General features: G+C 33.1%; 1 protein-coding gene across 1 annotated transcript; it reads right to left on the reverse strand.

The window, feature by feature from the left end:
* Positions 1 to 866: 866 nt before the first annotated feature.
* On the reverse strand, positions 867 to 1373 carry LOC140038416 (uncharacterized). The gene has a single exon (XM_072083767.1). It carries the CDS (start codon positions 1371 to 1373, stop codon positions 867 to 869), a length of 507 nt encoding a protein of 168 aa, XP_071939868.1.
* Between the last annotated feature and the right edge of the window lie 11027 nt (positions 1374 to 12400).

A 12400-nucleotide genomic window follows, 5' to 3' on the forward strand; every position in this document is an offset into this window, starting at 1 on the left:
GATTCATAATCAAATGAGTCCAAGTATCCATGTTGGTATAGCTTGGAGATGCGTTTTTCATTTACATGACCAAGCCTACAGTGCCAGAGGTAGGTTTTATTTAGTTTATTTTTTCCCATTCCTTTTTCACTCACATTGAGAATTTGATGATCAAGATCTAGAATATATAAACCGTTATTCCAACTTCCAGAACCATAAAACACACCATTTTTAGAAAAAGAACAACATTTATTCTCCTGGGTTATCCGAAACCCATTTAAATCCAAACAGGAAATAAAAATGATGTTTATAGTAAGTGCCGGAATACAATAACAATTTAATAATTCTAAAATCAATCCACTGGGTAAAGTGATATAATAATTCCCTACAGCTAAAGCAGCAACTTTTGCTTCATTACCCACACGTAAGGTGACTTCTCCTTTCCCCAACTTTCTACCATCCCTTAGACCCTGCATAGATGTGCAAATGTGAGAACCACATCCGGTATCTAATACCCAAGAGTCTAATTTGGAAGTAGACACATTAATCTCAATCATAAATGTACCTGATGATGAAGTTTCAGCAAGCTTCTTTTGCTTCAGGCTCTCCAAGTATGACTTGCAGTTCCTTTTCCAATGTCCAGTTTGATTACAATGGAAGCAGGTTGCTTTGGACTGGTCCGCCTTTACCTTTTTGGGCTTTTGGATGGGTTTGTTTTTGGATTTCTTAAATCCCTTTTCTTGCCTCTTCCTCTTCTTAAAGGAAGTAACGACAAGCACACCAGTAGAGCCTTTCCCCTTTTTGATTTCTTTCTCAGCAGTTTTCAGCACATTCAACAATTGAGGCAAAGTGTGCTGCAGATTATTCATCTGATAGTTCATAACAAACTATGAGAAATAATCTGGCAGAGATTGGAGCACTAAATCAACATTCAGCTCCTGATCCATCTTAAAGCCTAATTCGGCCAATTTTTCAATTAGCCCAATTATTTTTAAGACATGCGGAGCAACATGTGCTCCCTCTGCCATCTTGCACCTGAACAATTCTTTGGAGGTATCATATCTAACCGTCCTTGATTGTTGTTCAAACAACTCTTTCAGGTGTTGTACAATATCATACGCCCCCATGTTCATGTGCTGTTGCTGAAGCTGAGGAGTCATGGAAGCTACCATGATACATGAAGCTTCCCTATTATCATCCTTATGTTTCTTATAAGCATTTCGAGCAGCAGCAGGAGCATTTGGTTCAGGTTCCTGGGGCATAGGCCCATCAAGTACATATTCAATTTTTTCATGAGTGAGAACGAGTAGGACATTGCGATGCCAATCGAGAAAGTTTGTGTCGTTAAGTTTGCAATCAGTGAGAATGGTACGAAGGCTCAAATTGTTACTCATTCTACAACAAAATGAAAAGATAGAATTTGTTAGAAAAATATTTTGTTTAATAAAATCATAAAAACTTCAAAAATTATGATTTTATTTCCACTATATTTCTCAAATCAATTACCCTCTTAAATTGATTCAGGAATTTTTTAAAGTTCCATAGTGGTTAGGATCCCATCTTAATTTATTTCGATCTTGAGTGTATCCCAACAAATCAAAAATAATTATGAAAGGTAGGTACTTCACCAATTACAACTTATTTGTAATTCTTAGATCAGTTGGGCGTCAACTCTTGACTTTAAATCTATAAGAACCAACCCAACACTTACCTTTAAAATTAATGATTTTGAGTGAATCCCAACAAATCATAATTTTAGTTAAATCAAACCCATCATTCTTTGAGAACATTTCTCATAGCAAAAACACGTAGTAAGTAAGGCAGGCTTGGGTGAATCCCAACAAACTAGCACTTAATAACTACTCTAGTTTTAAACTATAATGATGGAAGGTATTTCATTGATTTAATATTGCAGTTGAGGGATTTGTCTCCTTTTTCCAAAATATTTCATAATTAAAATTTGGAAAAATTGCTCGTCTGGCCTCATCAGCATAATTCCATTTCAAAACTTATAAGCATGAATTTAAATCGTGGATGGTTGTGGATATTCCTAAACTAATTTCCCCGGCCACTAGGGAAATTAGCAATTTACTAAGGTCTCTAAATACGAGATGAACCCCTTCGTCGTCGTATGCCTCTTTTCTGCTTTTCAAAAATTACAATTTCTATACTAATTATACAAATTTCTTTCATCTATTTCCATCTATTGCACATTACAAATAGTATAGAAGAAACCTCGAAATACATTCGGAGGGATATTAGACGAGAAAAGAAATTACAATTAGAAAATAAGAAAGGCAGGACACGCAGGCCCTATTTTAAAATAATTACAACCATTCAAATCAAGAATAATCATAACCATTCAAGAAAATCACAATCATATTGCGTACTATATCCACAACCATCCACCATGCATTCTCACAATTTAAACAACTTTAAATAAAAGAAAAGCATGTAAACAAGCAATCTCAATTCATGGATTAATTGGATTTAACTCCTAAGGTCCCAAACAAATTTTGGGTCCATTCATATGCAAGAAATTTTGGTAAAATTAATTTTTATTAGGTCATTCTTATTCCTAACTAAATTAGGAAAATAATTGGGAAAATAATTTTAATTAATCAAATTAATTGTGAATCAATTCCCAACCTAATAAATATGAATAATAGATCCCATAACACATTTTTAACAATTAAAAAAAATTTAATTCAAAAACTTCAAAATTCTCAAAAGAGCCAGTTACTTAAAAAAATAATAATTCTACCATAATTCCGCATATTCAATTAAATCCAATTAGCAATATTAATCCATGAATCCAAAATTGCCTAAAATCATACGTAAAATTCTTAGGGATGGCTCTGATACCACTGTTAGGTTTTAGGGACACTATGGAGCAGAAAAATAAAAATTTTTCCCTAAAACTATCCAGGAATCACCCTAGATTTTACGTATGATGCATTAAAAGGAGGGTTATAGGATTACCTTAATCCTTGCGGCATCTCCATGTAGTGTTGTTGAGGATGGTCAGCCCTTGAGCAGTCCAGCTGTCCTGCCTCTACTGATATCCACGCTAGAGCAACTCTGGGTCGTCTCACGAACTATGTATTAAAGAGCAAGAAAAAGTTGCTAGCCCTTCTTGCTCTTATTCGAAGTATGTAACGCTCACAGACTCTCCCTTTTGCCTTTTTGGTTACCTTCACCCTCAAAGCACATCCTCTATCTCTCCCTTAGGAGTTAAAAGGAGAGAGAGAGATAATAAGATAGAATGATGAGTCTTACTGTCTGATTCAAAATCAAACGATAAGACTTCTCATCACACAAGACTCTATCTATCAGTTATCTGACAGATAAGAGATAATCGTTTACTCTTATCTACTCAAATAGGCTGGGATTTATTTTCTTTTAAAATTAAACCCCGATAATTTACATAGTTTTAATCCAGGATTAAATCTCTATTGCGTGTGACCCAATAGGTCCCGAATAAATTGGTAATAATTATGGTTTAATAATTAGATAAAATAAACGACTTTATTTTATCATAACTTATAATAAAACATCAATCCATAATTCTAGACCACGAGCGGTGTCTAGCAACACATCGCGATTGCCCAATTCCTCGGAATTAGTCAAGGGAATTTGACCTAACCTTTCCGTGAAAAATTACCGTGTAATTATTATCCTTTCACCAAAGATATCCAATTAGTCAGGAATGAGGAATAAGTGCCAATTCCCTGATGACTAATTAAGTTTTTCTAGTTCCCGAAATTTACCCTGAATTAGGTTAAATTGAAGACATTCTTCAATTTATCTAATATTCGACTTTAGGGTTAATTTTCTACTAGTGGCCATCCGGATGTCAACTCCTTCTATCAGAGTGGTAAATTCTATCTTGATCACCCATTTTCTTTGTGTGCTTCACACTACATCCAACTTCTACACTTTAAGGTACTCATGAAGAGTAACAAGTAATTAGAATCAAAATGTAGTGATTCACACTCAAGATACTATGGTGATCTCAAGTCGTAGGATCACTTACACAATTTTTCACTAGAGATACACCATTGGCACTAGATAGATATCCTAACGGGATTTCTAAACGGATCACTCCAATGCATTTGAACTCTTCAAATCATCTACACATTAGTCTAGATATCTTCATACCATGGTTGATGAGAACAACCACTAATTACCTTAATCAGAGGCTAACTGTGTACTAGTTTTACCGTACTAAAGATGTCCTATTTCATTAGTACTATAACTAGGGAATTCTAAGAATATTAATATAAATGCGATTGATATCTCATGGTCACCAACTCTTGTGACTACCATCACATCAGTAAATATTCTAAGGACTTTATCGGTTATAACTAATATTTAACAGATAAATAAGAAGTTATTAAAATACAAAACATATAATAAGGAATGCATAAAATAAAACAAATACATTGTTTTAGGGCATACACTCCAACAGATTCTGCCTATTAAATTTGAAATGTTGCTAAGATAGCACCATCGCAATACAATCACCTTCAAACATATGATACACCAATGGACTATCATGGTTACTAATCACTATTTTGGAGAAGGTTGGAAAGAATATTGTTTTCAGAACATTACCAATCAGTATGATTTGCTGTTACTTCGACATGCAGAGATCTCATTTTTTATGTTATTCATTTCTGTGAACTCAAAAAACAAGTCTATCTTCAGTGGACAATTCCTCTACCAAATCTTTTGCATTAGACAACGCTAAAACTTCTCAAGGTATAGCTAACTTTTTTATTCTATTTCCTTATGCATGATGCTTACTATATGCTATCACATGATTCTTTTCCATTGACAGATGTTGCTTTTTCATCTGTTCAATCATAGGCAGTTTTCTCATCACTAAAACCAGATTTCTCTCAAGATTTGTCTAATTCAACCCGCTTTTATCAAACCTTTGACTCAGCCTATCCATGCAGTTTGGTAATCAATCTATTCTAGCTGTTTCAAAAAAATTTTCATTGATAAAGTCATTTCAGCTAATAGCCTAACTTTTATTCTCTTGTTGTTAGAAAATCCCTCGCTTTGTTCGTTACTTTGTGAACAATGACAAAACTCCAGTTATAATTCTCAAAACTGGACACAACACTATTCAGGTTGGCATAAAACGCAACCGATTGAAAAGAAATTGGAGAAACTTTGTTCTGTAGCATCATCTCCAGCATAACGATATTCTTGTCTTCATTCCAGAGTTGGAGACAACCTTCGCTGTATTAATCTTTGATAGTAATGGAGTTGAGAGGATTTTTCCTTGGTGCCATACATTTCCACTGTATTTTTATAGTTGAGTAATCTTTATTTAGATATGTAACATTATTTACAAGTTAACTCAACAGACTCACTGTTTTAATTAACTGTATAACAAGTATTTGTTAACGACAATAGAAATCTGTTTGCTGATTAATTTAGTTTCCTAATCTTTCTCGATATGTATCCATATCTTCCTTATAATGAACATGACTGTTCCATGCACCTAACTATCAAATATATTTTCATCCTTCTAAAAAGCTAAACTACTTTCAATCATTCCTATAAGCAAGCATAGACAACATTTGTGACGAGTACATGAAGTGCTTTAAAATTTTGGTCAGGAATATATTCCATTACTGCAAAAGCTAAACAGATTCCTGACACTGTAATATCTCATCTCAATCAAATATTCCAGCTGCCTCAATACTAATCGAACACAGTTTTCTTTCCTGTTCAGAATATTCCTATTCGTTCTATTGCATTTCCTACCATCCACCAAAACTACAAAAAAAATTACAACTTCCATTCTATAAATTTTACCATACATTTATTAACATTTTTTATCTCTAAACAAAGAATATCTAGTACATTTACAAATAGCTCATCATACTATAACTGTCTTGTCCTTCCACTTTATTTCTAATCAAATCTTTGTCACCATTAACATTATTTTTTTTACAATTTACGATTTAATCTTTCCTTATACTACACATGTGCTCTCGCCATTTACCCCAAATTTCTCGCATTTTTTTCTTATAATAATTCCATTATACTTCTTTCTATAACAGCTAGATGTTAGATCTTTAATCCAACGTTGGACTTATATGTGAATAATTATGGGTTGCAAACTGTCAAATAAGGTTAAGTCCAATTAAAGTGATCAAATATGGTTTGGACTTAATGTATCTAATAGGATGTGAGCCTTTAATGTGTAAAAACTTAAGTACTCCTATTTCTATGATGGGCTGAAATAGGATTCCAAAAGGTAACAGGAATGTTACTTATAAATTGGGTTATGGTCCCCAAGTCACACGGATCATTCTATTTGTCATATTTACTAGTACCACAAAATATAGTTCTTTCCTGATATCCCATCGTCAGGAAAGATACCAGAGAGATATTAAAGGGCTCTCTCAAGAATCGGTGAATACGTGTTGACCTGGAAGGCCACCCAAATACCCTTGGAGATTCATATATTAGTTTGTCGATATGAATTCAGGTACGCTTCCGCAATTTTATCAGTAATTTATTTCTTAATAATCGTCATATAGATTTTGGGTTTAATAGGTGATGGTTTTCATCAAAAGTTAAATTTAGATAACCACCCTAACAAGTGGTATCAGAGCCCCATATGGTTGATTATTAGGAAATAATTTTGTTTTAGTAATTCATAGTTTTATTACTATTGGTTCTGTTTTCATGGCTACTAGATGCGGACTCTGATGCTATTAAATATATTATTGTTATATGTTCAAGTCTTGTTGATTCACTGTTTTGATCATATATGTGTATGATGTTGGTTGCTTCTGCCGTACTACATGAATTTAGAATTATGATAAATCAGGTTTTGTTTGCACGGCGCCACTTTGAGTCATATGCAATAAAAAAAAAAGAATTCGTGGGTTCGGCTTCCATGGCAGTCTTTATGTGGCTTTTATGTTCATGGATGCTTACGCAAGTAATGTATAGCCTTGGTTGAATGTTCACGTATTGAATCTATGACTAGCTGCAAAAGTCAATAGACATGAATTGCCTTCGGTCAAATTATTCCAAACAACTCAATGCTTTTGAATACATGAAATTCAGAGGGTCCTACCATAGTCCAGCTTTAGTCGTACGATTCATTGTTTTTTCATGCAATATTACTTGGCCGATTCTCTACTTTTAACATCTGGAGAATTCGGCTTAGCTTAATGACTAGTTAGCACATGGTTCGGGATCATAATTGATTGTCAAGTAGTTTGTCTTTTTCTCAAACAGAAAGCCAAAATATTTTCTTTTTGCCGTGACTTTTTCATTATGCCTTTGTAGCTCAATTGTTTACAATTGGACTCTTTGACTTGTTTTCTTGTTTGAGAAATAATATTAAGGAAATTAGGGTTTCTTTAATTTAAGTGAACCCTAATAAAATTAAATAAGACATGGATTTCAAGAAATTTTTGGATTTGCATGATAAATTTGAATCAAATTATGGATATGGGCTTTTAGTCCAATAAGTTTTGATCCAATTTGACTGGTTTAACCAAGTTTGACCACGTTTTGACCAGAGTTGACCAAAGTTGACTTTGATCAAAATTTTTGTTTAATTTGGATAATTTTAAATTTTTTTTAAAAATTTTAAATTTGAATATTGGTATGAATATATATATATTTTAGAATAAATTAATTGAAATAATATGCCATCAAAGTGATCTCTATTATGAAAATTAATTTATTTTAAAATATAACTAGTTGGGTACTTGTAATTTTATGAATATTGATCGGCCCAAAGGAAGGTCAATATTTAATAAAATTACATGTGTACTTGTGGTAATAAATACGTGATAATTATTTGAATTTTTACATGTGATTTATAAATTGACCCAAAGAAAAATTTATTTTTTGACATGTTATTATTATCAGTATTTATTACTGCACTAAGATATCACTTAGAAGTTAATATTTTTGTCCAAAAACAAAATATTAATGGAACATCGGTATCTTGAGATGGGGTTACTTTTATTTAAATTTATTATTGTTTTGATTTATGTGAGTTTGTTTTAATTATTTAATATTTTTTGTTCAGTTGTAAATGATCCTACGAATATTACTACCAACATCAATAATATTTCTATGTTGAATGGCACAAATTTCAAGTTTTGGAAAGAAAATCTTTTAATAGTATTTGGAGTAATGGATCTCGACCTTGCGTTAAGGGATGATTCTCCCCCACCTCTTACAGATCAGAGTACCTCTGATGAAAAGAGAGATAAGAAAAGGTGGGAGAGATCAAATCACTTGTGTCTGATGATCATTAAGAAGACCGTTCTAGAAGCATTCAGAAAAATAATGTTAGAAACAAAAGTAACCGCTAAAGAGTTCCTTCAAAACATTGAAAAAAGGTTTGTCAAAAACGAAAAAACTGAAATTAGTACACTTTTGACACGCCTAGTTTCAATGAAATATAGTGGTAAAGACAATATCAGAGAGTACATTATTGAAATGTTTCATTTTGTTTCAAAATTAAATGCACTTAAATTGACACTCTCTGAAGAGTTATTAGTGCCTTTGATTTTAATATCTCTTCCTACACAATTTAGCCATTTTAAGGTGAGTTACAACTATCAAAAAGAGACTTGGTCTCTAAATGAACTCATCTCACACTGTGTAGAGGAAGAGGAAATGTTGAATCAAGATCAGGCAGAAAGTGTCTATCTGGTATCAACCACTTATAATAAAATAAGGGACTTAAGTGAAAGAAGGAAAAAGGAGCTGCAGGTACAGCGCCACAAAAGAAACAACAAGAAAAACAGATGATTAGAGAAAGAATAGTTGTTTCTTTTGTGGAGTTAAAGGGCATAAAAAGAAACATTGCACCAACTATCACGCTTGGCGTGCTAAGAAAGATATGCTTCTTAATTTGGTTTGTTCTGAGATTAATTTAACTTCGGTATCTAGACACACAAGGTAATTAGATTCTGGTGCAACAACTCACATCAGTGTGGCTATGCAGGGTTGTCTGAATTGTCGAAAGCCTAATGATAATTAAAGATATATCTACATGGGCGATGGCAAAACAGTTCATGTTGAGACAATTGAAATTTTTAGATTATTGTTAAAGACTGAATTTTATTTGAATCTTAATGAGACATTTGTTGTACCATCTTTTCGACGAAATTTAATTTCTAATTCTGATTTGGACAAATTTGGTTATTCTTGTTCATTTGAAAATGAAAAAGTTGAATTGTTTCATGATTCAAAATTGGTTAGTTCTAGTTCTTTAAAGTACTACGATAATCTATATTTAATTGATACAATTGCCTCATTTAATAAATCTCTGCATTTGAGTACCAGAGAAGTAAAGAGAAAATTAACCAATGAGAATTCAGCTGCATTATGGCACAAGAGATTGGGACATATCTTCAAACGGAGAATGGAAAGGCTTGTGTCAAATGAAATTCTCGATCCCTTGAATTTTACAGATTTTAATGATTGTATTAACTGTGTAAAGGGGAAACAAACCAATAAAAAGAGATTTAAAGCCAATAGGTCCTTAGACGTCTTAGAACTTATACATACAGATATTTGTGGACCATTTTTCACATCTGCTTGGAATGGTCAATAATATTTTATAACGTTCATAAATGATTTTTCAAGATATGACTACATATATCTCATTTCAGAAAAGTCATAATCACTAGACGTGTTCAAAAATTTTAAGGCTGAAGTTGAAAATCAACTCAATAAAAGAATTAAAAGCGTCAGATCTGACCGTGGTGGTGAGTACTATAGTAGATATGACGGTTCAGATAAACAAACGTCCAGGACCCTTTGCTAAATATTTAGAGGAATGCGGTATCATCTCACAGTATACTATGCCGAATTCACCCACTATGAATGGTGTAGCTGAAAGACGAAATAGAACGCTTAAACACATGGTAAGGAGTATGATATGTCATTCTACCTTACCAGAGTCACTCTGGGGAGAAGCACTTAAGACTGCAGCATATATCCTTAACAAAGTTCTAACTAAAGCAACTATCAAAACCACTTATGAGTTTTGGAAAGGAAAAAAGCCCAGTTTTAAGCATTTACATATTTGGGGATGTCCAGATGAGGCAAGGACTTATAGGCCAAATGAAAAGAAATTAGAATAAGAATGATTAGTTGTTATTTTATACTTTGAAAGATCCAAAGGTTACAAGTTTTATGATCCCACAACTAAATCAATTTTGAAACAGAAAATGCCCAATTCTTTGAGGATGTCGAGTTTGGGGGAGAAAATATAGTAAGGGATGTTGTCTTTAAAAAGGAATATATTACTATTCCCACAGGTGTCATTGATCTTGTTCAGAATCCTATTCCTGAATAAGATCATAACATGACAAATCAAGACAATGTCGAAGAATAAACTGCTATAGAAGAACAAACTCTTCCTCTCCAAGAACCAGTGCCATTAAGAAGATCCACTGGAGAAAGGAGAAGTGCAGTGCCAGATAATTACATTGTTTTCCTTCAAGAACATGAGGATGACACTGGGTTGATGGAAGATAATCCAATCAACTTCCGTCAAGCCATGAAAAGTTTAAATTTTTAAAAGTGGATTGATACCATAAATGAGGAGATTAAATCCATAAAGGACAATGATATTTGGGATCTTGTCCCATTTTCAGAAGGTACGAAACCCATTGGTTGTAAATGAATATTTAAAATCAAGAGGGATTCGAAAGGCAATGTGGAAAGATACAAAACTCGTCTTGTCGCTAAGGAATTTACACAAAAAGAAGGTATCGACTATAAAGAAACCTTCTCTCCAATCTCTTTAAAGGACTCTTTTAAAATTATCATGGCATTAGTGGTACTTTTCGATCTTGAGTTATATCAGATAGATATAAAGACAGCGTTTCTCAATGGTAACATTGATGAGACGATTTATATGGTGCAATCAGAAAACTTTATATCAAGAGATCCAAAGAATATGGTTTGTAAACTTAAAAAATTCATCTATGAGCTCAAACAAGCGTCTCGACAATGGTATTTCAAATTTCATCAAGTGATCATCTCATTTGATTTTGGGATGAATTTAGTAGATAATTGTATATACCATAAGTTCTGTGGGAGCAAGTATATTTTTCTGGTATTGTACGTTGATGACATTTTACTTGCCAGCAATGATATTGGTCTATTGCATGAAACCAAAAAATTTCTAATTAAGAATTTTGAGATGAAAGATCTTGGTGATGCATCTTTTGTGTTAGGCATACAAATACACCGGGATCGATCTCGGGGTATTTTAGAACTATCACAAAAGGGTTATATCGAAAAGGTTCTCAAAAGGTATGGCATGCAAAATTATAAATCAAGTGACACTTCCGTGGCTAAAGAAGATAAATTTAGTCTTGAGCAATGTCTTAAGAATGCTTTTGAGGAAAAAGAGATGCAAAAGATTCCTTATGCATCAGCAGTAGAGAGTCTAATGTATGCTTAAATATGTACACGTCTGGATATTGCGTACATTACTGGAATGTTGGGTAGATATTTAAGCAATTTTGGATTAGATCATTGGAAAGCAACCAAACGGGTCTTGCGGTATTTACAGAAAATAAAAGATTACATGCTCACGTATCGGAAGTCAGATGAGTTAGCGATCATTGAGTATACTGATTCCGATTATGCTGGATGTCAAGATACTATGAAGTCAACGTCAGGTTATAGCTACTTGTTGGTTGGAGGTGCCATATTCTGGAAGAGTGCTAAACAATCACTCATAGCATCTTCTACTATGGCTGTAGAATTTATAACTTGTTATGAGGCATCCAATCAAGAAATTTGGCTGCGAAATTTCGTTACAGGATTACGTGTAATGGTTAGTATTGAAAGACCACTCAAATTATTTCGTGACAATAAATCAGTAGTCCTATATTCCAATAATAATAGGAGTTCGACGAAATCTAAATATATAGATATCAAGTTCCTGACTGTTAAAAAAAGAGTACAGAGTGGGCAGTTATCGATAGAGCATATCGGGACAAACTCCATGGTTGTGGATCCGCTTACTAAGGGATTGCCACCCAAAATGTTTCATGAGCATACTGCTCGTATGGGTGTCATGTTGTTAAATGATGTACAGTTTTAGTGGGAGTTTAATATTTTAAATGCTCTTATGATACTTTTTGGTTATTAATGATTTAAGGATATTTTATGCATAAATAAAGTTTGGATTTATTTACACTCTGACTTTGATATGGTTTGATCTCATAAAATTTAAGGTGAACCAGTTGGAAATAGGCATGTTTTGATCACATTACATAAAATTTTCATGCTACACATCCACATCATGATTCATGTTATTCAATTGTATCGATATGTGTGATCATTGACGGGTCGAGTTACGAAATTGTAACAAAGGCTTTGATCCTATATTGGT

Source organism: Coffea arabica, chromosome 3e, assembly GCF_036785885.1.
Source record: "Coffea arabica cultivar ET-39 chromosome 3e, Coffea Arabica ET-39 HiFi, whole genome shotgun sequence".
Lineage (NCBI taxonomy): Eukaryota > Viridiplantae > Streptophyta > Magnoliopsida > Gentianales > Rubiaceae > Coffea > Coffea arabica.